Source organism: Oryctolagus cuniculus, chromosome 18, assembly GCF_051225735.1.
Source record: "Oryctolagus cuniculus isolate XC-2025 breed Fujian yellow rabbit chromosome 18, ASM5122573v1, whole genome shotgun sequence".
Classification (NCBI taxonomy): domain Eukaryota; kingdom Metazoa; phylum Chordata; class Mammalia; order Lagomorpha; family Leporidae; genus Oryctolagus; species Oryctolagus cuniculus.
In genome coordinates this window covers 66,913,307-66,930,174 of record NC_142884.1, presented here as the reverse complement: position 1 = coordinate 66,930,174, position 16,868 = coordinate 66,913,307, and the positions used below count along the sequence as shown (strand labels likewise).

The following is a 16,868-nucleotide window of genomic DNA, read 5'->3' as shown; positions in this document are numbered from 1 at the left end:
ATTTTTGTTTATTTTCATTCAGTCATTTGGCAAACAAAAGGAACCCAGAATAGCAACCTAAGAATCAGTCTTGAGAGAGGGGCTGTTTTCTCCCTGTTTGTTGGGAAGCCTCTGTTGACTTTAACATCTTGTAAGTGACTCTCCTGACACTTTCCTCCCTCCATATTCTCCATTTAGTTGAGCAACTTGCATCTTAAGGACGAGAAAATCAAACCGGATGCCAATGGTGAGTAAAAGCTAGTTTGAAAACAAATGCTATTTCCTTGAGTATTTCTGTTTGGGCATAACAACTGCCTAGAAAAAAAAAAAAACTGTATTTGTACCAGAGGACTGGCAGATACTGGCAGTCTTTCCATTTGGGAATTAACAAACTAGATTGTAATCACAAAGTGCTTATTATAAGAATGAGCCTACCTAATTGGTTTATAAACTATTAAATTTATTCCAGACTTTGGCACTATATTGCCAACTATTATTTGTTACTTTTTAAAATGTTCATCAGTTTGGAATGATTATGAGTAACCTGAGAGTTTACCTATTCTAATTATCTAAAATCATATCAAAATCTATCAAAATATATCAAAAGTCTAGGCTCAACACCAAATTTTTGTTGATGTATTTAATATTACAGGGGAGAAATCTGGCATTTACCCTACTCTGAATTCACATAATACTTTTCCATCACTATAACTTGTTTTTAAGTTTCTACTAATTAGCAGTTTATACACCTAGAATTTTAATGGCATTGTGTGATTTGCATAGATACTCCACTGTTGAGCATCAAGGTGGTTTCTTTTTTTTTTTTTTTTTTTTTTTTTTTTGACAGGCAGAGTGGACAGTGAGAGAGAGAGACAGAGAGAAAGGTCTTCCTTTGCCGTTGGTTCACCCTCCAATGGCCGCCGCTGCAGCCGGCGCACCGTGCTGATCCGATGGCAGGAGCCAGGATCCAGGTGCTTTTCCTGGTCTCCCATGGGGTGCAGGGCCCAAGCACCTGGGCCATCCTCCACTGCACTCCCTGGCCATAGCAGAGAGCTGGCCTGGAAGAGGGGCAACCGGGACAGAATCCGGCGCCCCGACCGGGACTAGAACCCGGTGTGCCGGCGCCGCAAGGTGGAGGATTAGCCTATTGAGCCACGGCGCCGGCTGTTTCTGATCATTGACTTAATAATCATCTTTCTGTAATACTTTGGAGATATTGATACTATGAGAGAACTAAATGTTAGATTTTGAAGTAACGTGGGAGGACCTGGAATAGAAAATAATTGAGGCCGGCGCCGCAGCTCACTAGGCTAATCCTCCACCTTGTGGTGCCGGCACACCGGGTTCTAGTCCCGGTCGGGGCGCTGGATTCTGTCCCGGTTGCCCCTCTTCCAGGCCAGCTCTCTGCTGTGGCCAGGGAGTGCAGTGGAGGATGGCCCAAGTCCTTGGGCCCTGCACCCCATGGGAGACCAGGATAAGTACCTGGCTCCTGCCATCGGATCGGTGCGGTGCGCTGGTTGCAGCCCGCCGGCCATGGCAGCCATTGGAGGGTGAACCAATGGCAAAGGAAGACCTTTCTCTCTGTCTCTCTCTCTCACTGTCCAATCTGCCTGTCAAAAAAAAAAAAAAAAAAAAAAAAAAAAAGAAAAAATAATTGAAATTGAAGCAACAGTGTTTCATACCTTAGCTGATTTAGAAACTTTGAAATTTTTTTAATCAGTGTCTGGGTTTCCTAACTAATTTTTTTTCTCCAGGGCTTTACATTTATAGTGTAATAGATTTTTTTAAAGATGTATTTATTTATTTGAAAGGCAGAGATACAGAGAGAGTAGGGGAGAGAGTTGGAGAGAAGGAGAGAACCATCCACTGGTTCACTCCCCACTGGGTTAGGCCAAAGCCAGGAGCGTCTTCTGTGTCTCCTACACAGGTGCAGGGACCTAAATGCTTGGGCCAGCTTCTGCTGCTTTCCCAGGCCTGTTATCAAGGAGCTGGAAGCAGGACAAGTGGGACTCGAACTGGTACCCAAATGAGATGCCGGCACTGCAGGCAGAGGCTTAGCCTATTAACGCCACGGCACTGGCCCCGGCCCCTAGTGTCAGAATTTGAATTGCCACAGCTGTTGATTATGGGATATGGTTTTGATTGATGGTCATTTTGTGTCTCATAAAGGTGCTGTTGTCAAGACCAATGCTAATACAGAGAACACAGATGAAGAAGAAAAAGGTAACACAGTCATAGAGCTTATAAATGAAGTTCTAAGAAAATGGATTGTTAGGGAGGCTTCATTTTTATATCCAACTTGACTTCAGCAGGAGTTACAGTGCTGCTATAAAGGTTCAACAGTCAATTAGTGAAGAAATTCTAATAATTTACATTTTAGACAAATTTTTACATTGAACATTGATGAACTTCAGGCAGTAAATTCCCTGAATGATTTTCTCATATGGAGTGTTTTAAAAGGAATTTTAGGTTGTATCCTCATTGTCTAGTGAAGTTAAACACAGTGGCATCTTGACACATTTAATGTGAATGACAAACTGTGAAAAACTTATACCATATCAAGATACAGACTGTTATTTCCAGTTTTCATTGTTGGCATGCACTTGTTAACAATAAATTTATACTGCATGCAAACTAGGGGAATAAATATTTGGGACTAGAGGAACAGACACCCTCAGGAAAGGAGGGTTGTTAAAATATTCACAGGGTCCTGTGTCGTGTGATGTGAGGATAATAACCTTTTTAATAAAACTTTTTAATTATAATTAGAGATTAAACTGTTAAGTGCCTTGTACTGGTACAATTACATGCTATTACTTAAAATACCAGTGGCAGTTGATGAGTTCATCAACTCATGGTTTATGGACCTTCGAAACTATTTGTTCTTTTTCCTGACAGAGGACAGAGCTGCCCAGTCATTGCTTAACAAACTGATCAGAAGCAACCTTGTGGATAACACAAACCAAGTGGAAGTCCTACAGCGGGATCCCAACTCCCCCCTCTACTCTGTGAAGTCTTTTGAGGAGCTCCGGCTGTGAGTATTTGTTTACTTTCTGTCTCTCCCAGACCTATTATATGTATTTTTTTCACACAGAACATTTTTTAACTAACATATGTTTAATAAAGGAATTTTATTTGAACTATTAAGTAAATTACAAATGAGGCTTAACTCACTGCACCACACATTATGTTGAGTTCATCATAATGCAATTATCGTTACCTATAAACTATGTGGAACATTTTTTTTTTAATTTTTTTTTTTTTATGTTTTTTTTTGACAGGCAGAGTGGACAGTGAGAGAGAGAGACAGAGAGAAAGGTCTTCCTTTTGCCGTTGGTTCACCCTCCAATGGCCGCCGCGGCCGGCGCGCTGCGGCCGGCGCACCGCGCTGATCCGATGGCAGGAGCCAGGAGCCAGGTGCTTTTCCTGGTCTCCCATGGGGTGCAGGGCCCAAGCACCTGGGCCATCCTCCACTGCACTCCCTGGTCACAGCAGAGAGCTGGCCTGGAAGAGGGGCAACCGGGACAGAATCCGGCGCCCCGACCGGGACTAGAACCCGGTGTGCCGGCGCCGCTAGGCGGAGGATTAGCCTAGTGAGCCGCTGCGCCGGCCAACTATGTGGAACATTAAAAGAGGGAAAAAAATTTTTTTGCTGTGTTCCTCAACTAAAGAGACTGTGGCTTTCATCTTTGTTTCTCTAGGAAACCGCAACTTCTCCAGGGAGTCTATGCCATGGGTTTCAACCGGCCATCCAAGATCCAAGAGAACGCTTTGCCTTTGATGCTTGCTGAACCGTATGTATCCTAATACAGCTGTCTTCTATTTTTAATTTTCTGTGTTTTAAAAATTGAATTGATTTTGGGCCGGCGCCGCGGCTCACAAGGCTAATCCTCCGCCTAGCGGCGCCGGCACACCGGGTTCTAGTCCCGGTTGGGGCACCGGATTCTGTCCCGGTTGCCCCTCTTCCAGGCCAGCTCTCTGCTGTGGCCAGGGAGTGCAGTGGAGGATGGCCCAGGTGCTTGGGCCCTGCACCCCATGGGAGACCAGGAAAAGCACCTGGCTCCTGGCTCTTGCCATCGGATCAGCGCCGTGCGCTAGCCACTGCGCGCCGGCCACGGCGGCCATTGGAGGGCGAACCAACGGCAAAGGAACACCTTTCTCTCTGTCTCTCTCTCTCACTGTCTACTCTGCCTGTCAAAAAAATAAAAATAAAAAAATAAAATAAAAAAAAAAACTTTAAAAAAAATTGAATTGATTTTAAGAATTATGCAAATAGTACATACTATATTTAGAAAATTTAGAAAACAATGTGAAAGGGATGGGCATTGTGGTACAGTGAGTTAAGCCTCTATTTGAGAGACAGCATCTCATTGGAGTGCCTGGGCTTGAGTCCTGTCTCCACTTCTGATCCAGCTTCCTGCTAATGCATCTGGAAGACAGCAGATGATGGCCCAGGTACTTGGGTTCATGGGAGAAGAGGATAGTTCCTGGTTCCTGGCTTTGACCTGCTCCAGCTCCAGCATTGTAGGCATTTAAAGAGTAAATTGAGGGATGGAAGCTCTCTCTGTCTTTCCCACTCTGCTTTTCAAATTAATTTTTTACTTTTTAAAATTTTGGCTTTCTTTTTTTTTTTTTTTTTTTTTTTTTTTTTTTTTTTGACAGGCAGAGTGGACAGTGAGAGAGAGAGACAGAGAGAAAGGTCTTCCTTTGCCGTTGGTTCACCCTCCAATGGCCGCCGCGGCCAGCGCGCTGCGGCCGGCGCACCGCGCTGATCCGATGGCAGGAGCCAGGAGCCAGGTGCTTTTCCTGGTCTCCCATGGGGTGCAGGGCCCAAGCACCTGGGCCATCCTCCACTGCACTCCCTGGCCACAGCAGAGGGCTGGCCTGGAAGAGGGGCAACCGGGACAGAATCCGGCGCCCCGACCGGGACTAGAACCCGGTGTGCCGGCGCCGCTAGGCGGAGGATTAGCCTAGTGAGCCGCGGCGCCGGCCAAAATTTTGGCTTTCTTAAAGATTTATTTATTTATTTGAAAGACAGAATTACAGAGAGGGAGAGACCCTACTGCTTGGGCTACTATGGGGACTGTTTTTTGTGACCTTAAAGGAGCCAAACCTGATTCTTCCCATCCCTGCTCCAAATCCTGCCATTGGAAGCCTACATCTTGTTTATTTTAAGGCATTTCAAAGTAGATTACACTTTCACTTTTCAGTCAGCTCATTAGGGTATAATCTCATCAAGTAGGAGGCACTTAGGCAAAGACTTGAAGGAGAGGAGAGAATTAGGGTGCTCTTACTGGGGACATTTGTCTTAGGCAGAATACAGCCAGTACAGAAGTTCTACAGGGGGCTTGGCTGACATGTTTTCTGTAGCATTGAGGTCATTATGGTGGAGTAGATGGGGGGAGGTAGAGAGAGTAGCAGGAGATGAGATCCAAGAGATAATGGGAAGGCAGATCAGGTAAGGCCCTTGTAGGATGCTATAAAGATTAGGCCGGCGCCGCGGCTCACTAGGCTAATCCTCCACCTAGCGGCGCCGGCACACCAGATTCTAGTCCCGGTCGGGGTGCCGGATTCTGTCCCGGTTGCCCCTCTTCCAGTCCAGCTCTCTGCTGTGGCCAGGGAGTGCAGTGCAGGATGGCCCAAGTCCTTGGGCCCTGCACCCCATGGGAGACCAGGAAAAGCACCTGGCTCCTGGCTCCTGCCATCGGATCAGCGCGGTGCGCCGGCCACAGCGCGCCAGCCACGGCGGCCATTGGAGGGTGAACCAACGGCAAAAGGAAGACCTTTCTCTCTGTCTCTCTCTCTCACTGTCCACTCTGCCTGTCAAAAAAAAAAAAAAAAAAAAAAAGATTTTACTTTATATTCTGAATGAAATAAGCAGTGATGGGAATGCTTTTGAGCGGAGAAGTATACATGAGCTGATTCACATTTTAAAAGAATCAGTAGGGGCCAGTGCTGTGGTGCAGTGGGTTAAAGCTGCCACCTGCAGTGCCGGAATCCCATATGTGCTCTGGTTTGAGTCTTGGCTGTTCCAATTCTGATCCAGCTCTCTGCTGTGGCCTAGGATAGCAGTAGAAGATGGCCCAAGTCCTTGGGCCCCTGCACCTGCGTGGGAGACACAGAAGAAGCTCCTGGCTCCTGGCTTTGGATCAGTGCAGCTCCGGCCATTGCGGCCATCTGGGGAGTGAACCAGCAGATGAAAGACCTCTCTCTCTCTCTCTCTCTCTCTCTCTCTCTCTCTCTGCCTCTCTGTAATTCTTCCTTTCAAATAAATGAATAAAACAATAAAAAAAATTAAAAATCAGTGTGGATCACTGAAATCTTGCATCCCAGATTACCAAGATGTGCCAGGAATTGTATGTCCACCCAGATTCCTTTTTTTTTTTTAAACAGGCAGAGTTAGACAGTGAGAGAGAGAGACAGAGAGAAAGGTCTTTCTTTTTCTGTTGGTTCACCCCTCAAATGGCTGCTATGGCCAGCACGCTGCGCCAGTCCGAAGCCAGGGGTCAGGCACTTCCTCCTGGTCTCCCATGTGAGTGCAGGGCCCAAGCACTTGGGCCATCCTCCACTGCCCTCCCGGGCCACAACAGAGAGCTGGACTGGAAGAGGAACAACTGGGACAGAACCGGCGCCCCAACCGGGACTAGAACCCAGGGTGCCAGCGCCGCAGGCAGAGGATTAGCCTAGTGAGCCGCAGCACCGGCGCCCACCCAGATTCCAAACTAGAGCCCAGGGCCTTTTGATTCAACTCTAACAGAGAGGAGGCCACCCAGCTGAGTGAGAGCTACTACATGCTGCATCTGAGGTGGTTGAGAGCTGCATGTACCTGTGGTACCAGACCCATGACACAGTCTATAGGAAGTGGTAATGGCTTTGGAGAAATACTACCAGACAGAGGCCGGCTCCTTGAGGATTATGGATGTGTAGAGCTTCATCCCCAGCCACAACAACAAACAGCAGAGTTTCTTCCTAGCGGAGGCACTAAAGTATTTCTACCTTCTGGTCTCCATTGATGACATGCTCTCCCTGGAAGACTGGGTGATCAACACCAAGGCCCACCTGCTCTCTGTAAACTACTTGGGCAGCTCCCGCACAGCCTAGGGCCCACGCTGATTGTCTCCCTGCTGCCTCTGGGCTGCCTCAGGGATGCAATGCCTTTTTGGGATTTGGGTCTGTTCTCAAAAGGACTGGGAATATAGGCCCCACTGAGCAGGCCCAGGCAGCTGTGTCAGACATACTACTTTCCTCAGTGAAGAGACAGGAGTTGGGAACACCGCAGTGTCAGAGCAGGGCCACCATGGTCACGCCAGGCCCTAACATTCCTTTCTACAGAGAAATTTTTTTTTTTAAGGATCTATTTATTTATTTGAAAGTCAGAGTTACACAGAGAGAGGAGAGGCAGAGAGAGAGAGAGAAAGGTCTTCCATCCAATGGTTCACTCCCCAATTGGCTGCAACGGCCGGAGCTGCGCCGATCCGAAGTCAGGAGCCAGGAACTTCCTCCGGGTCTCCCACGTAGGTGCAGGGGACCAAGGACTTGGGCCATCTTCCGCTTTCCCAGGCCATAGCAGAGAGCTGGATCGGAAGTGGAGCAGCTGGGACTTGAACCGGCGCCCATGTGGGATGCCAGCGCTTCAGGCCAGGGCGTTACCCGTGCGCCACAGCACCAGCCCGTCTACAGACAAATTTCTATGAAACCCACAAACCCACTTCCAGGTCCTAGGGCCAAAAGCCTGGAAGTCTGCATGTCCACCCCAGGTATTTGGTTTGCTTGATTTTGCTTTTTGTTTACTGTTGAGTTTTGTTATACGTTTTCAGAATTGTTTATTTTCTAAAATGGTGTTGTTTTGATAAACCAGCGCTTAAAGTGTTTCTCTACACACAGTTGTGGCCCTGGTATCTTAATTTTTAATGCCTTTCACCCAGCATTTACTCCATGTTAAACTCCGTGTTAGTTACTGTATAATTTGAGGAGGGGTCTCCTTACTTAGTGTTAGTACTCACAGGTGTTATAATGGAAAAATCTGTGAACTAGAATAATGAAAGAGTTTATTGAATAACCACAACAACAAAAAAGAATCAGCTGTATAGAGAGCAGATCAGACATGAAATGCTTTGAATCCCACCACAAAATTTTCTCTCTGTAGTCTGCTATACTTGTGAACCTAGCATATGTAATTGTTGCAGAAGCCAATGTCGTCTTCTATAAATGAATTTTAAACTAACTTATTGGGTTTTATTTTTCATTTTTATTAACTAAGGTTTATTTGAAATTAAGCTCCTAAACAGTTTGTTCTCTTGTGTAGCCCACAGAATTTAATTGCCCAGTCTCAGTCTGGTACTGGTAAAACAGCTGCTTTTGTGTTGGCCATGCTCAGCCAAGTGGAACCTGCGAACAAATACCCCCAGGTAAGGATCTGGCAAATTTTGATTTCTTTTTTTTTTTTTAGATTTATTTATTTATTTGAAGGCCAGAGTTACACAGAGAAAAGGAGAGGCAGAGAGAGAGAGCGGGGTCTTCCATCTGCTGGTTCACTTCCCAATTGGCCACAATGGCTGGAGCTGGGCCAATCTGCAGCCAGGAGCCAGGAGCTTCTTCCAGGTCTCCCACGCAGGTGCAGGGGCCCAAGCACTTGGGCCATTTTCTACTGCTTTCCCAGGCCATAGCTGAGAGCTGGATTGGAATTGGTGCAGCCGGGGCTCGAACCAGTGCCCATAAGGGATGTCAGCACTGCAGGCTGTGGCGTTACCTGCTGTGTCACAGCACCAGCCCCCTGGATTTTCTACGTAAGCATAGTTAGGAGGGAAAGTCCATTTGGTGGACAGAAAGCCAAACTGCGTTATTTTATTATTATTATTATTATTATTAATTATTTATTTGAAAAGCAGAGGGACAGAGACAGGAAGAAAAGCAGACAGAGATATTCTTTCTGCTGGTTCACTCCACCAAATGTCTGCAACAGCTGGAGCTGGCCCAGGCTGAAATCAGGAGCCCAGAATTTAATCTGGGTTTCCTAACTAGTGGCCGGGACCAAGGAACTTGAGCCATTAGCACTGCTTCCCAGGGTGCATATTAGCAGGAAGCTGGAATCATAAGCGGACATGTCTTGAGCAGTATAAGCTGCTGAACCAACTGAGGGCCCTGTGTATTACTTTTTACATAAACTTGTGCTCTGCAAGTTGAACACAAACAATATGGTTAATCTTGCAGTGGTAACAGGAATACTGCTCCCTTTCCCATGATTTGCCAGTTCTGGGATATTGCTGACAGGCTTGGCTCCTTTATCTGGCTTCTGTTAGAAAGTTCTGGCAGTTCCGCCATGGCCTCCACGGAAGGGAGTCAGGAGTTCACTGGATTTTGGCGCGAGCCTGAGGGATGCGGCTGGCGACAGGACAAGTATCCCGTGCTCTTGCCGACCTACAATGAGCGTGAGAACCTGCTGCTCGTTGTGTGGCTGCTGGTGAAAAGCTTCTCTGAGAGTGGAATCAGCTATGAAATCATAATCACAGATGCTGGGAGCCCAGATGGAACGAGATGTGGCTGAACAGCTGGAATATCTACGGGTCAGACAGAATTCTCCTGAGACCTCGCGAGAAGAAGCTGGACTAGGAACTGCATGGAGTGGAACATGCTGCAAGAAACTGCGTCATTATAATGATCTGTCACACCACGAAACAAAAGGCAGGAAATGTTGATACTGTCTCTGGAACTCACTACAAAGGAAATGAGGTGTATATGGTTGGGATCTGAAAAGCAAAATGACCAGCCCTGGGGCCAATTTTATTACCTAGATTTTGTTGAGACCAGGAGCATCTGATCTAACAGGAAGTTTCAGAGTGTATCGAAAATAAGTTCTACAGACGTTAATAGAGAAATGTGTTCCTGAAGGCTACGTCTTCCAGATGGAGATGACTGTTCAGGCAAGACAGCTGAATGATATCATTGCTGAGGTTCCCAGTATCATTGGTGGATCGTGTTTATGGTGAATCCAAGTTGGGAGGAAATGAAATAGTCTCATTTGTGAAAGGATTATTGACTCTTTCCGCTACTACATAAAAGACGGTTGCTCCTTTGTGCTTACCATGTTCATGTGAATTTAAGCATGAGAGCAGCTGATTACGATGTCTGTAACATGTACTCTGAGAGCATGACCAAGAAGGGAAGGTGAATTCCATGCAGATCCACTTTTTGGAAAAACACCATTTTATACTAAAAGTTAAATAATTTCAAATTTACTGGTTGGACGAGCAATATTCTCAACTTTGAATTATGTTTTGCTCTATTAAGACCTATAAATATATATGGATTTTTTTTTACATAAAAAAAAAGAAAGTTCTTAGAACTTTCTTAGCAAAGGAAAAGGAAACTAATCTCTAGTTGGAATTTCAGTTCCTTACTCCTGGGGGTGTTTTGCACTCCAGAGGGGAATGTCTGTTTTCACTTGTTTTTACTAAGCAGGGTCCTGACCCCTGAGAAGAATTACTGACTCTGCAGCTTGAAGAGTCAAATGGTTTACATATTAATTTGCATATTCTTTGGTGCCCTCTTTGTGGCATGGCTTAAGTCCTGCTGGCGATGCCAGCACCCCTTGTGGGGGCCCATTTAAGTCCTAGCCGCTCCACTTCTGATCCAGCTCCCTGCTGATGTGCCTAGGAAAGCAGCGTTAGGAAGGCCCAAGTACTTGGACCTCTGCCACCCAAGTGGGAGACCTGGATGAAACTCCTGACTCCTGGTTTTGGCCTGCCCCAACATGGGCTGTTGCAGGCATCTGGGGAGTGAAGCCAGCAGATGGAAAGTAAATCTTATTCTCTCTGTCTTGCCCTCTCCCTCTCTGTAACTATGCCTTTACAATAAATAAATCTTAAAAAAATTTGCATATTTGTTGCTTCACCTTCAGCTGGAGCGATGACTGAATCTTGTGTAATTCCTCTTTGCAAAGGCCTATTGTTCTGAATTCTAATGCTGCACTCTTTCCCTCCCAGTGTCTGTGCCTTTCCCCAACATATGAACTTGCCCTTCAAACCGGAAAAGTGATTGAGCAGATGGGCAGATTTTACCCTGAACTGAAACTAGCTTATGCTGTTCGAGGCAATAAATGTGAGTATGAAGATGTGATCCTGTATCATTAACCTAACTACTTATTTTGATTTTTCAAATATTTCAAAAGATACTTGATAGTTGATATAATAATGAATACATATGTGCTCTCACCTAACATTTTGCTGTATTTGATTTTTTCTATATATTTGTATACATGTTTTACTTGAACCATTTGACAGTAATGTGCAGACATTATAATTATTTCTTTTTTAAAACTATTTTTTAATTTGAAAGACAGAGTTACAGAGAGAAAGAAGAGACAGAGAAAGATCTTGCATCCACGGATTCACTCCCCAGATGGCCGCAATGGCTGGTGATGGGCCAGACTGAGGCCAGGAGCTGGGAGTTTCTTCTGACTCTTCTATGTGACTGCAGAGGCCCAAGGACTAGGACCATCTTCTGCTGCTTTCCCAGGCACATTAGTAGGGAGCTGGATCTTGAACCAGTGCTCATATGAGATGCTGGTGCAAAAATGGCAGCATTACCTGCTATGCCATAGCCTTGGCCCTATAAATGAATCTTAAAAATTTAAAAAGGTGGGGGACTGGCGTTGTGGTACTGCAGGTTAAGACCCTGGCCTGGCTGGTGCCGTGGCTCTCTAGGCTAATCCTCCACCTGTGTCGTCGGCACACCGGATTCTGTCCCGGTTGCCCCTCTTCCAGTCAGCTCTCCACTGTGGCCCGGGAGTGCAGTGGAGGATGGCCCAAGTCCTTGGGCCCTGCACCCGCATGGGAGACCAGGAGAAGCACCTGGCTCCTGGCTCTGGACCAGCGCGGTGCACAGGCCGCAGCGGCCATTGGAGGGTGAACCAACGGTAAAGGAAGACCTTTCTCTCTCTCACTGTCCACTCTGCCTGTCAAAAAAAAAAAAAAAAAAAAAAAGGCCCTGGCCTGTGGAACTGGCAATGTGGCTTAGCTGGTAAAGCTGCTGCCTGCAGTGCCAGCATCCCATATGGGTGCTAGTTCAAGTCCCAGCTGCTCCACTTCCAGTCCAGCTCTCTGCTGTGGCCTGGGAAAGCAGTGGAAGATGGCCCAAGTCCTTGGGTCCCTATACCCGTGTGGGAGACCCAGAAGAAACTCCCAGCTCCTGGCATTGGATAGGCTCAGCTCCGGCCCGTTGCAACCATTTGGGGAGTGAACTAGTGGATGGAAGAGCTTTCTATCTCTTTCTCTATCTCTCTCTATGTCTGTCTCTCTCTGCCTCTGCCTCTCTGTAACTCTGCTTTTCAAATAAATAAATTTTAAAAAAGTAAAAATTAATAAAAATGAATGAATCTTAAAAAAAAAATCATGACATGCAGCACCAGAATCCCATGTGGGTGCTGGTTCCAGTCCCTGCTGCTCCAGTTCTGATCCAGCTCTGTGCCAATGTTCCTGAGAAAGCAAGGAAGATGGCCCAAGTCCGTGGGCCCCTGCACTCAGGGAGATCCAGAAGAAGCTCCAGGCTCCTGGCTTCAGATCAGCTCGGCTCTGGCCATTGTGGCCATTTGGGGATGAACCAGCAGTGGCTGGAAGACCTCTCTATTTCTCTGTAACTCTTTCAAATAAATAAATAAATCTTTTAAACAAAAAAGGAAATTTAGAAAAACATAAGTATACCAGAAACCTGAAATAATTAGATGATTATACATAATGAAAAGAAAACCACCAAAAAGGTTTCATTCTTTTTATTTTTTATAGCTTATGTCTTCAGAATTTTTGTCTGTTTTTCTGTCCATTATATTGTAGTGGTAGTCTAACCTTTCATTAAAATATTAATGTAGACAGTAAAACGTTTGCATTCAAATACATGATAGCATCAGGATTTCTCAGCAAGGGAGCAGAATTTACCATGGGAATTCCTGAGGAAAGCATCTTGTCTCCACAGTGGAAAGAGGGCAGAAGATCAGTGAGCAGATTGTCATTGGCACCCCAGGGACTGTCCTGGACTGGTGCTCCAAACTCAAGTTCATTGACCCCAAGAAGATCAAGGTGTTTGTTCTGGACGAGGCTGACGTGATGATAGCCACTCAGGGCCACCAGGATCAGAGCATCCGCATCCAGAGGTAGGAACCGGGGCAGCCTCTTGTCCCGTGCTTCAGACACCTCTTCTAGCCCTCTCAGGCTCTCTGCTCGGGACTTAGAGCATTCGCTTGATCAGCACTGAGCATACTCCCAGCCTGAGTTAAGAGAGGAGACCTGGGGCTCAGCTGCTCCCCTGGGCCTCCCTGGGATGCTGCACAGCACCTGTAGCCTTCCTGGGGGCACAGCCAAGCAAGCGGGCGAGCTGTGGGGCTGCTATTCCTGCTGAGAGCCTCAGGGTCACGTCAGATGCCCGGGCCCTGCCTTGCAGGATGCTGCCCAGGAACTGCCAGATGCTCCTTTTCTCTGCGACCTTTGAAGACTCTGTGTGGAAGTTTGCCCAGAAAGTGGTCCCAGACCCGAACATTATCAAACTGAAGCGCGAGGAGGAGACTTTGGATACCATCAAGCAGTACTACGTCCTGTGCAACAACAGAGATGAGAAGTTCCAGGCCCTGTGCAACCTGTATGGGGCCATCACCATCGCTCAGGCCATGATCTTCTGCCACGTGAGTAGCAGCAGCAGGTGCCTGCTGGGCTGCTGGCCCACTGCCTGGAGACCCCCCCTTAGTGCTGGGGAGGACCCAGCTTCCCACCGTGGGAAGGGCACAGCAGGCAGAGCAGGCAGGAAATGATGACTCGCCTCCTCCTGCCCCTGAGCCTAGGCTCCTCAGGCTGCAGTGAGTTACCAGGGGAAGCTGTTGTGAGGGTGGAATCCTTACCTCTACCCACTTCTTAGAGATCACTTGGGAAACACCTCAGGTTAACATCCCTGAAGTAACTGTTAAGCATAAGGAACGTAGACTGTTTTGGAATAAAGATCTTGGGCTCAATGTGTACGCTTGCTGAACGAAAAGCCAAGAGCACTTAATTTGTCCCTCCAAAACCAATCATGGGTCTGACATTCTCTATGAGACAGTTTAAGCCTGTTGTGCTGAGTGAACTCAGCACAGAGCTGTTGTGTATTTGATTGGCAACAGACCACTCTTTGCAAGCATCTGCATTTTCTTACCCATAGGTCTTTATATTGAAAACCATTTTTTTCACTCCAGACCCGCAAAACAGCCAGCTGGTTGGCAGCAGAGCTGTCAAAGGAAGGCCACCAGGTGGCCCTGCTGAGCGGAGAAATGGTGGTGGAGCAGAGAGCAGCCGTGATTGAGCGCTTCCGAGAGGGCAAAGAGAAAGTTCTGGTGACCACCAACGTGTGTGCCCGCGGTGAGCAGAGAGTGTGTCCTACCTGCCAGGCTTGGGGTCCCAGGCCCTGTTAGCCAGAGAAAGCCTTGTACCACGGAAACTCAGGTGGCCCAGGCAAGGTGGGTGGGGTTGGGGTGACATGCTTTCTCAGAGAGACTGGGACCCCCTCGGGATGAGAAGCTGCAGAGAGCCCAGAGTCGTGGTTTGGTGGGAGGAGACGTACAGTCACCTGAGCTTCTAGCCGTACCTGGACACACTTGCGTCTGCAGGGGCTTCCTTACTGATTTTGCAATTGTGTTGACACCTGCCAACGCTCTTCTTTTCTCCTCTGGCTTCTGCTACATGCCAGTGTGTGTCCTCACATCCCAGAGGTGGCCTGACCCAGGCTGTTTCCCTCACTGCAAGTGAAAGTGCAGTGGCCTGACTGTGGGCAACACTGACTTTTTCCATCCTTGACTCCCGTCTGTCTCCAACCCCCTTCACGCAGGTATCGATGTTGAACAAGTGTCTGTCGTCATCAATTTTGATCTTCCCGTGGACAAGGATGGGAACCCAGACAATGAGACCTACCTGCACCGGATCGGGCGCACCGGCCGCTTTGGCAAGAGGGGCCTGGCCGTGAACATGGTTGACAGCAAGCACAGCATGAACATCCTGAACAGAATCCAGGAGCATTTTAGTGAGTCCCTGCAGGGTCCCCCCGTGCCCTTTCCTGGGCAGGTGGGGGGGGTGTTTCCCCACGGCTCTGAGAGGCCTTTGCACTGCGCATCTCCTCTCCCTTCCCACCTTATGGGAGTTCTTAGGGAGCACATCTGCAGAGTTCAGGGAGCCAAATGGCATGGCCGGGCTTGGGGAAAGGGGCTCTGCCTGCTGCCCAGGGCCTGGAAGTCCTTGGGTGAAATGAAGTATCGCTGTGTCCCTGAGCGGGGCGTGTTCCCGTGTCTTCCCCTTCCGGCTGGGCTGTCCCTCTCAGTCACACCACAGCTGCGTCTCCACACTAAGCCTGTCTTCATCTCCCTCTGACCCTTGTTTTTCCCCCCAGATAAGAAGATAGAAAGACTGGACACGGATGATTTGGATGAGATTGAGAAAATAGCCAACTGAGACGTTCTACCTGTCACTGGTGTCCTCCCTTGGCACAGGCCCTGCTGGGAGATGAGAGCTTTCACAGCCAAGACCTTGACTGTCCCCGAGAAGATGGCGCGTGTAGAAACTACCTACCTCATTTTAAATTATGTTTGGACTTGACAAAAATTTGTGCAAATGATGGGGGATGGTAGAAAAATTGTTGACAAAACTCTGGAAGATTAGGCGTGAATACACAGAAATTTACCCTTTGCAAATTTTGTCTTTTTTTTTTTTTTTTTGGCCCATCATTATGCTAATGTAGATGCTGTGGCCAGTTTCTTGCCCAGAGTACCGTAGAGCAGCTCCTGCCTGTTCTATGGCTTGGAGCTATAGGGCAGTCTCCCTCCCATTTGAAGTGGCAGTATAGTGGTGAAGTTGAAGCATTAGGGAGAGGCCCAAGTAGGATAGGTGGGTAAGCCAGCCCCTATGTTTAGAGGAGGCCTGAAGCTGCATTGGAGGCCTGTGAGCTCTTTTTTGCTTTGGACATAGGCGTTCTTTTAGGTGGTACTTGGCCCCGTGTCCCAGTCCCTACAAACAGGAAGGAATGGGATCTGCTAAGCAAAGATCAGAATGCCTACTTCTGGGTCCTGGTATGTGGTCTTAGTTTGCAGGTCTCTAACTTGTGTTTTTTAGCAGGTGCCATCTGTGTATAGTGTGTATCTGATTACTGGTGGGTCCTTTACTTGTGCTTGAGCTGTTTCTGTGGAGAATTAGTGGTCAAAAGGTGGTCTCAGAGGTCTCTACATCATCTTTACATTTCTGACATCACCTTGTCCCTTTAGTAGCCCCAAAGTAAAAACAAAAGAGGTGAGTTGAGGTTTGGGTCCCTACTGAATTTTGTGGTTTACGTCTCTAATAGCCAGCCTCAGAACAGCTCTAAATGTGTCAGCAATAGATACAAGTGCTTGCTTTTCTTCAGATTTTAGAAGGCAAGTTTTGTCAGTGCAGGGAAATGACTTTTGATATTTGGCTTTTTTTTTTTTTTTAATATTTATTGATCTATTTCAAAGTTTGTCAGAGAGAGAGGGAGAGAGATCTTCCATCTGCTGGTTCACTCCGCAGATGGCTGTAACAGTCAGGGCTGAGTCAGGCTGTAGCCAGGAGATAGGAGCTTCATCTAGATCTCCTATGTGGCTGGTAGGGGCCCAGGCACTTGGGCCATCTTCTGCTTTTCCCAGGCCATTAGTAAGGAACAGGATTGGAAGCAGAGCAGCTGAGACACGAACTGGTACCCATATGGGATGCCAGTGTCACAGGCTGCAACTTTACCTGCTACACCACAATGTTGGCCCAAACATTTGTTGTCTTGGTTGTAAAGGGATTCTGAATATCTGTGTTCACAGTGCTTGGGATACGTATAAGTGCAGCTGTGAGACTAGATCGACTACAGCCATTCGTGTGTCCAAG

At 47.3% G+C, this 16,868-nt stretch overlaps 2 protein-coding genes and 1 pseudogene across 8 annotated transcripts in view; all 3 read left to right on the top strand.

Moving 5' to 3' along the window:
- Positions 1–15,676, top strand: part of LOC100340393 (ATP-dependent RNA helicase DDX19B) — a 27,607-nt gene extending 11,931 nt beyond the window's left edge. For 4 of the 7 annotated variants that reach the window (XM_002711719.6, XM_089320472.1, XM_008257607.5 and 1 more), the window contains 11 exons: positions 178–226; positions 2,149–2,202; positions 2,878–3,013; positions 3,681–3,773; positions 8,285–8,387; positions 10,962–11,076; positions 12,946–13,123; positions 13,411–13,648; positions 14,192–14,354; positions 14,821–15,012; positions 15,376–15,676. In XM_002711719.6, the coding sequence (XP_002711765.1) occupies positions 178–226; positions 2,149–2,202; positions 2,878–3,013; positions 3,681–3,773; positions 8,285–8,387; positions 10,962–11,076; positions 12,946–13,123; positions 13,411–13,648; positions 14,192–14,354; positions 14,821–15,012; positions 15,376–15,437 (1,383 nt within the window). In that variant the 3' untranslated portion in view covers positions 15,438–15,676. The remainder of the gene's footprint in view (positions 1–177; positions 227–2,148; positions 2,203–2,877; positions 3,014–3,680; positions 3,774–8,284; positions 8,388–10,961; positions 11,077–12,945; positions 13,124–13,410; positions 13,649–14,191; positions 14,355–14,820; positions 15,013–15,375) is intronic. The other 3 variants (XM_089320471.1, XM_089320473.1, XM_051847019.3) reach the window with 1 other exon arrangement.
- On the top strand, positions 9,089–10,171 carry LOC103348517 (dolichol-phosphate mannosyltransferase subunit 1 pseudogene; annotated as a pseudogene).
- The window catches only part of LOC100339723 (ATP-dependent RNA helicase DDX19A), a 41,002-nt gene continuing 39,810 nt past the window's right edge, over positions 15,677–16,868 (top strand). The window contains exon 1 of the mRNA XM_089320470.1: positions 15,677–16,868. The gene's annotated coding sequence lies outside the window, so the exon portion shown is untranslated.